The following is an 8,369-nucleotide window of genomic DNA, read 5'->3' as shown; positions in this document are numbered from 1 at the left end:
TAAGACAAACTAAATTCAAATTCTTTGCTAGCACAATGAAAATGCTATAGGACTATCTTCGATGCAAATTCCTATGGAGACGGTGTTTTATAGAGAATTTTATATGATGTCGTTCTTTTATATGATTCCATCGAAAGCTAAAATGGTAAATTATTAGTTATATGTCCAACTAATTAAGCATATCAAACATGAAAAATATATTCATGAACGGGTTGATTAACCTATAAAAGTATAAGTATAAGTAATTAATTAAAAATTTAAAAGTGCGGCTAAGAATAGGTTGTGTTGACGTGCTAGTGCTGATCCTTTTTCTATTCCTTTTTTCTAAATTCATAAATAATTGATAAATTAAATAAATAAAAAGTAAGAATTGTCCAATAGTAATTAACCTTTTCAAATGTTTCACTTCACTCGAAGTTTTCTTTTATTATTGTAAAATCACTCACCTATTATTAGATGTTCCAACATTTTAGTTTTTTTTTTTCATAATGAACAAAATTCGAACACTAAGTAGTCAAAATAACACATACAAGACTCCTAATTATTGTTTAGTGGTTATTATTATTATTATTTATTTTTATTAGTTTCTAATGTAATAGAGGGTAATTATGAAGATAAAAGCTTCATTACATAATAAATCAATTTAATTTAACTTAATTTGAAAAAAATAGCAAGTAGAAAGTTATCGTCTTGGGTTTAAATCTCACTTGAGACAAATGATAAGGAGGATCAAGTTGAGCCAAAGGTCTTCTCACCAATAGGTAGATTTCCTCATGAGGGTAGAAGAAAGATGTATGGGTCAATGACGGGTCAGAGATTCAAATTGACCGTTCGTTCAAAATAAAAAAAGTTACCAAGTTTTATGCGTCTCATTTGACTCGCTTAATCCTAAGGAACTTTGAACACTCATAAACTTGTTACAGCTAGAAAAAATAATAAAAGTGGAATAAATACGGGATAAACAAACAAACTTTGAGTGACTTGAGAAGAAATTTGAACTCTCTTAAATATGATACCAAATGTATGCCCTTAAATACAATTTCTGAGCCACTAATCTTCCATCCAATATAAATAACACACAACTTAAGCTCAAATTGACTAGTTTATACTGTAAGCAATTAGTAGCAAATCATGAACAAGAATTTGAAAAGCAAGCAACCGCAGACTGTTTACAAGAAGTCCAACTGCTAATACACAATTATAAAAACTTTAAAAAACAAATAATTTTAACTACCAACACGAAAAAAGTATGTGAAAAAAAGACCATTGCGTTTGCAAATGAAATTAAAGAGAACTCCTTGCTCAAACCCGAAGCAACATACAACTTCCAACGCGCAAGGCACAAATAGCCAATGCCACCTACATGGTCAAACAATGCTAGGTGGGTCCCCTTCCCAGTTGCACACGGCCCGCGCCCACCGAGTCCTAATGCAATCCACCAAAGGCGCGTGTTGGGCCTGCTCGGGTTTCGAGACTTCACCTGAACCGTCACCACCACCCGAGCCCGAACTTGAACCGGGAACCGACACATTAGCCATAAACTCTTCCGGTGTCCACCGAGGCGGAACCGAAACCCGCAACTTAGTCAACCGCGGTCTCTGCACCGGCGTACTCTCACCACCGGACCCACCCAAAACCGACTTTGCAATCCCGTTAAAGTGATAAAGATCAAAGACCTTTTTACCCATTAAACCTGTCGAGTCTTTCAGCCCGCCCGAATTTTTATCCAAATCCAAAAGCACTTGCCAAAACTCGTTCCATACGATAAACCCGGAGCTACAAAGATGGTTGACTTGGTCTACCGGGAGGTTGACCTTTGCATCTTTAAGAACTTGATGAAAACCTTCTACACTTATAAAACCGCCACCGCCACTTTGATCTTGTGCATCGAACGCTCTACGAATTGTGGTTTCGCGCCCCTCGAACTCGTTTTCGGCTTGTACATTTGGGTCCAAAGCGAATAACACGGTGTAATGTGATTCGCTACCAACGACCCAAATTGGCCATTTTGGAGATTTTAAGGATTGACCGACTTTACAAAAGTTTAAGGATTCAAGTAATGTGAGAAAACCGACTTCGACGGGTGTTAAAATACCTTTGACAAACATCCCGTCACCTAAGTCAATTTTCCCGTCAAAAACGTTAGCGACCGCCATCCCCGAAAGTAGTAGGTTGACAATTTCCTGAGGGTGTTAAATTATTAATAATCAGAATCAGATATTAATCAGTTTCTATAATCAAAATAAACTCATTATTAGAGTTAATTACTTGGATGGTCCCTGTGGTTTGCCCAAATTGCAAGTTTGGTCCTTAAGTTAGAAAAACTGAGAAATTACATGTATGCTCCCCAGTATTTATAAAGAGTAACACGGATGGTCCTTGAAATGAATGGGCGTCAATTTTCCAGTTAAGTGTGTGTGAAATGACTAAGTACCCTTAAGGGCCAAAGCAAACCTTTTTCCAGTTAAGTGTGTGTGAAATGACTAAAGTACCCTTAAGGAATAAGGACCAAAGCAAACCTTTTGCCTGGTAAGTGCTGTGAATTGACTAAAGTACCCTTAAGGACCAAAGCAACCCTTTTTCCAGTGAAGTGCGTGTGAAACAACTAAAATACCCTTAAGGACCAAAGCAAACCACAAGGACCATCCGAGTAAATAATTCTTAAAAGTATATTCATTGTGGGCCCACAACCAATTTATCTTCTCCATCATTTTTCCGGAGGCTCTTTTTATTAGAAATTAGTATTTAAAAATGTCAATTATCCTCAGTATTGTTGTAACAAGTATAAAACTGATTATCTAAAACCGAGCAATATTTGTTTATCCAAATATTTAAAACTTGACAAGCAGTTATAAAACGTGAATCCAAACGACCCTAGAACGAGATGTGAATACCTGTGAAGCATGCCCAAACGGGGCAGTAACTAAAGGTTGGGTGGGGTCATCTCTGTCAGCTTGAATGGTTTCCTGATAAGCAAGAATCACATTAAAATGAACCATTTTTCAAAGCATTGGATTATGATTGTAATAAAGCTGTATTTGTAACTATAATAAAAAAATGCATTTTTACATACTAGTCCTCGAGAAAGCAAAGCAGATAGTAAGAATAATAATGCTCCCATACGACTTCTAAAAACCGGAATGAGTTCTTCAAGCCTTTGCATTGCACTGGAAAGAGATGTAAACGTGCTAACTTTCAAAGCTTTTTGAAGATCATCACCAGATTCGATTGAAAGCCCATCAAGAGATCTTGCAATAATCTGTTGGAATAAATGAATTAAAATATCTAAAAAGGAAAGAGGTTAAATGGGTCGAAATACGCCCGAAGTGTAAATCTAATGTGTAAAACCTTGTCAATCATTTTATTCCAAAATCTTGAATAATAATGTTTTGGTATCACCCCGTTCGTTGAGGACTCTGCTTGTAAACGAACCGAACGCTCGGTTCACTGTTCGTGAACCATTCGACGTGAAATTTGTTTATTTAATCAAGGAATGAACATGAACAAAGTTTTTTGTTCATCTAGTTTATACAAACTAACATGAGCACATGTCTCGTTCGTTCATTTATGTTTGTGAACGTTTGTGTACCGTGGTCCGCATTGTCCGCATTCATTCATTTATGTTTGTTAGTTTACATTCATTTGAGTTCGTTTGTTTACGTTTATTTATGCATTCATTATAATTTTTAGGCTCATTACAATTTAGTCTAGTTTTATTAACTTTCTAGGCCCAACACATTAATGTTAACGCTTACTTCTAATTGGTGTTCAACTCTTCCCTTTAGTTAGTTTTGTTTACATTCGTTCATCTGTGTTCAGTTATGTTCCTTTGTCTGTGTTCGTTTACACTTGTGAACCTGTTGTTTGTACTGCTAACAAACGAACGAAAACGAACACGATCATTTTCTTAACGAACGAACAAGGACAAGAAAACATCGTTCGTTGAGCTGTTTGTGTTCGACCGTTTGTTTGGCTAATGTTAAACGAACGAACACAAGCATGCCCCTTTCATATTCGTCCAGTTCGTTCACAAGCCTATTGAGGACCTTTGGTGAAGACATCAGATGTTTCAGGTCAATGCAGCCTAATTCAATCTGCACCAATAACTACCCGTTTGACCCGTTTCCCAAACCTAACTTTTAACTTACCTCATCTTTTGAGCTTTCATCTTTACCACCAATCTCATGGTCAAGAACTCTAAGAGATGCAATTGTTGCACTATTATTATTTCCACACAAAAATAGTATTTCACCCATGCTTCTGACCAAAGCCCTGCAAGAAAGTATACAATTTTTAGAACATGTTAGATTAGAATACCCAAAAAAACTAACAAAATTACCCTCACATTAACTCACTGGTTACATTATTGCACTAACAAGTGATAAAAGGAGTGAATAAAAATCACCTTGATTTAGTGTCTTCAGTTAGGGATCCAAAGATATTTGTTGTAGAATTTTGAGTTTCTTGCAATCTTTTTGAAACTGATATTATTGGTGTCTTTGATCCATCTTTAACTAAATCTTGCGGGAAGAACAGGAGATATTTAAGAACAAATGCCTGCACATGGAAACAAAAAAATCATACAAAATGTCAAAATTTTTCATTAATCAAATCTTTATGTAAAAAAAGGCATTTTTTTACGAAACGGTTTCTGGTTCGCATTTAAAAAATCGCTTTTTGGTTCAGCTAAATTTGGTTTATAACCGAAACCAAATTGTTTTTTAACTTGTAAGTTGTAAAGACGCTATTTTTAGGTTTATATTTATCAAATAAAAACCAAATATGTTCTACATCTCTAAACAACACTGATTTACAAAAAAAAAAATAAAAAAAAATTGAGAACTCAAGAAGTTTACTTGTATAGCTGCTAACACACCACATGGCCCACTTTCATGCTGAACTAAGCCCATTGATGTTTCTTCATCAGGACTAAATCTACAGGAAAAATGTATTATCTAAAATTAGCAAGAAGCAATGATTTGCGTAGCATATGAAATAACTTCTATTCTTTTTGACGGGAAATTCTGAACGATGAAAACACATCGTCTCACAAAAATATAGCATTTAACTTAAACCAATTAAATTTACAACAGCTGCAACAAACGGTAACTAACAACACCAATAGCAATCCCTACGAAGGCATATAGTACACTTATCTACACTATGTTATATGTATCCTACTATCCTGTCATAAACAGTAACAAGAATGTACTTATATGACAGAATAAGACATAGGCGTATATGAAAAAGATGCATTTTATAAATATTATAAAGAAATGCATCCCACAACAACAATCCAGATCATCTTAAACAATGGTTGAGGCTGTTGGAGGAGGACTATTTTAAAATATGTATGTTCTCGTCCAGTACAGGCCTGAACCAGATTTGACCTTGAATACTTATGTTTATCGCACAATATTTAACCTTTTAATGTACAAATTCTAACAAATCAAAGCTCCAACTTTCAGACTCAAATCAGACTTGATCTTTAGGAAACAAAGTAAATTCCTTTAAAGTCGTATCAGGTAACGGATCTTATTACTAAATTTACGGCATGTCAATATGTCACTACGTCAAGCGTTATTAGCATCCGTATGAAGAATCTTTATCAAAATATATAGTGCATCACGATGTCTTTTAGCACTGAATAGCAGAACTCATCCCAAATTGCCAGCCTCCAAGACCCCAGCAAAATACTTAGGGCTTCAATTACGTAATGTGAGTGGGATTTCTAATTGCAATAATGATGTTTTGGAGATGCCCCCCTCCCTCCTTCCCCGTTGTTCAAGTATAACACACAAAACTCCTCTAATAATACCAGAATAATTATATGATTTTTCACATAAATTCAAAGTTGATCTAAACTGATATTTTAGCATGAGTAACTGAATATTTGAATTGTTTTAAAGTGCCCCAAAAATTGATTAAAGAAATCAACAATTAATGGTCATGGGACCAAAACTAGTCCATATGTAAGGGTGGTTCCAACATAAGTTATTGAAATATCTAATCATCATATACGTTAATGTTACTATTGCAACTTGTGTGGGATGGAGCTAAAATTAGACACACATAGTTGCAGGGCAATGGATATTCTTCCAACATTCTAGTACAAAGGAAAATGTTAACTTTATTTCACCATGCACTTTAATCAAGGATAACAAACTTTAATCAAGGATAACAGCATCTCCATAACTAGCATGCCTTACTTTCCTATAAGCGGTTATATCGCGGTGTTGTGTTCCATTTTGAGGCATGAAAGTTGAGATGCTAAAAATTCTTTATTAAAGTGGACTAAGTTTAAGGTGGTTTTTCATGTGACTCTATTGAACATACATACAGCCTATGTTATAGTTGAGAATTAAAAATCAAAACTTTGCTCTAAGCACTTGATTGTTATGATAAGCCTATTATAACCATTAAGTGGTTTCATATCGCTATGTTGTGATCCATTTAAACCCTATGCACTTTAACCAGAAATTTCTAGCAGCTCAATAACTTTCACACCACAAAATAAAACACAACATTGCGATATGACATCACTTATGGTCAACATCATCAGCTCTTAGCTCATCAATTATTGTAACAATCCAGTGCTTAGAGAAAAAGTTTTAATTTTTAACTTTCAAAAAATACATAGGCTGAAAGTACGCTAAATAAAGTCACAGATTAAAATCCACATTAAAATCTATCCACTTTAACCAAGAATTCTAGCATCTCAATAACTTTCATGCCTCAAATCAGAATGCAGCAACGGAACCAACGCCATTTAACGCTACACACAATTAGCTTATCATAACAATCCAGTGCTTACAGCAAAGTTCTGAGTTTTAATCCTCAACCAATACATAGGCTAGAAGTACGTTCAATAACATCACATAGAAGAATCCACTTTAAACTCTATCCACTTCAACTTTTCAAATCCTCAAAAAAAGACAACATTGTGATATTACACCACTTAACAATCAACACAGTCAGTTCATCAGTTATCAACTATCATAACGATCCAATGCTTAGATCGAGGTTTTGACTTTTAAACCTCAACTAACACATAAACTATAAGCATGTTCAATAAACTCACTAACAAAAATCCACATTAATCTATACACACTACAGAGGTAAGAAGAGATCAATTAACATACCTAATTCCCTGATTGCACCATTGTGCAAGTATCCCTTTCGAAACTTCATCCCCGAACACCATTGAAAACAGCTGGCGCGCCTGATCCAACGACAACTCTTCCCCCGAACTCCTCTCCTCCTCCTTCACCACTGGCACACACTCATCCACCTTCGACGCCGAAGCTTCTCTCTTCGACGAAACATTTTGCGCCACACTAACACTACCACTACCACCACTACTGACAGTCTTCACCACAGCCGCCGATTGCACCATCATCCGCTTCTTGGCAGCCGCCGCCATCAACTCCCGCTGCAACCTCCGATTCTTCACCTCCGGAGACTCCTCCATCGGAGTTTCCGCACACCGCTTCGGCTCCGGCGGCTCGTATTGCATGCTCATCCGTAACGCCTTCTGCAAATCATCATCCTCCATCAAAACCGAATCAATTCAGATCGTACGTTACGTTTCACAACCAGATCTTCAAATTAGGGTTTTCCGAATCGAGAATTCAACGAATTAAGCATACATATAGACAGAAAGCAGATCAAATTGACGAAATTGAATCACAGGTTCATGAATTGGATTAGTAGCTGGCTTACTGAAACCCTAAAATCTCGAATAATATTATAGAAAGGGGAAATTGAATCCGTTATTGGGGGTTTTAATTTAAACCTACTTTATATATCCAACGAACTTCATTTGGCGTCTGTTGAAGTGTTGAACCCACCACAACGACGTCGTATTGGATGAGAACTCAACAAAGTGGCTGTTTATGTGGCAGAATGACGGTTGTGTCCTTTGGATCTGACTTGGTGTGTTATGGTGTGAAGGGTGTTTTGGTAATTACGGTTATTAAGTTGTTTATTATTAGGGGATAATAATAATAAGCTAATATCCTTGCCTTGCATCAAGAGCAAGATAAAACATGGTGGTGGTTTTATAAGTCTTTTTAGTTGGAAAAGTGATCATGTTAGTGTCGGGTCAATGGGTTGGATAAATGGGTTAGGTCAATAGATTATATAATTTGTCTTTCTACCATTTGCCTTTGATACATTTGGTTTTCTGGCTCCAGAGGTTGTGAAATTTTTGAGTAGGGTTCAGCGCGTCGTATACGGAACCTCTTCAGCTTCTAGGTCCCAAAGCTTCGTTTTTAGCAGGATTGGCTTTGCTGTTCAAAAGGGGGTTGCGGCGCAGCTTGTTGCCCGTTTGCCTGCCACTTTATTGTAATCGTTTTATAGTAAATTAT

General features: G+C 36.1%; 1 protein-coding gene across 1 annotated transcript; it reads right to left on the bottom strand.

Annotated features, from left to right (window-relative positions):
* Positions 1–892: 892 nt before the first annotated feature.
* LOC143611189 (uncharacterized) lies at positions 893–7,986 on the bottom strand. The gene is made up of 7 exons (XM_077085453.1): positions 7,143–7,986; positions 4,857–4,935; positions 4,406–4,557; positions 4,149–4,272; positions 3,074–3,259; positions 2,895–2,966; positions 893–2,183 (listed from the first exon to the last, which is right to left on the bottom strand). The coding sequence occupies exons 1-7, from the start codon at positions 7,553–7,555 to the stop codon at positions 1,368–1,370; spliced, it is 1,842 nt and encodes a 613-aa protein (XP_076941568.1). The 5' UTR covers positions 7,556–7,986; the 3' UTR covers positions 893–1,367.
* Between the last annotated feature and the right edge of the window lie 383 nt (positions 7,987–8,369).

The sequence above is a fragment of the Bidens hawaiensis genome, unplaced genomic scaffold, assembly GCF_021521415.1.
Source record: "Bidens hawaiensis isolate Kalapana, Puna unplaced genomic scaffold, B.hawaiensis_p1.1 tig00029908_1, whole genome shotgun sequence".
NCBI classification, from domain to species: Eukaryota; Viridiplantae; Streptophyta; class Magnoliopsida; order Asterales; family Asteraceae; genus Bidens; species Bidens hawaiensis.
This window is presented reverse-complemented; position numbering and strand designations above follow the sequence as displayed.

Coding starts and splice junctions, on each gene's coding strand:
- LOC143611189 (XM_077085453.1), bottom strand. CDS start 7,555: ATGGAGGATGATGATTTGCAGAAGGCGTTACGGATGAGCATGCAATAC. Junction 4,558..4,856: donor GTGTGTTAGCAGCTATACAA/GTAAACTTCTTG, acceptor TTCCATGTGCAG/GCATTTGTTCTTAAATATCT. Junction 2,184..2,894: donor CGTTTGGGCATGCTTCACAG/GTATTCACATCT, acceptor TAACACCCTCAG/GAAATTGTCAACCTACTACT.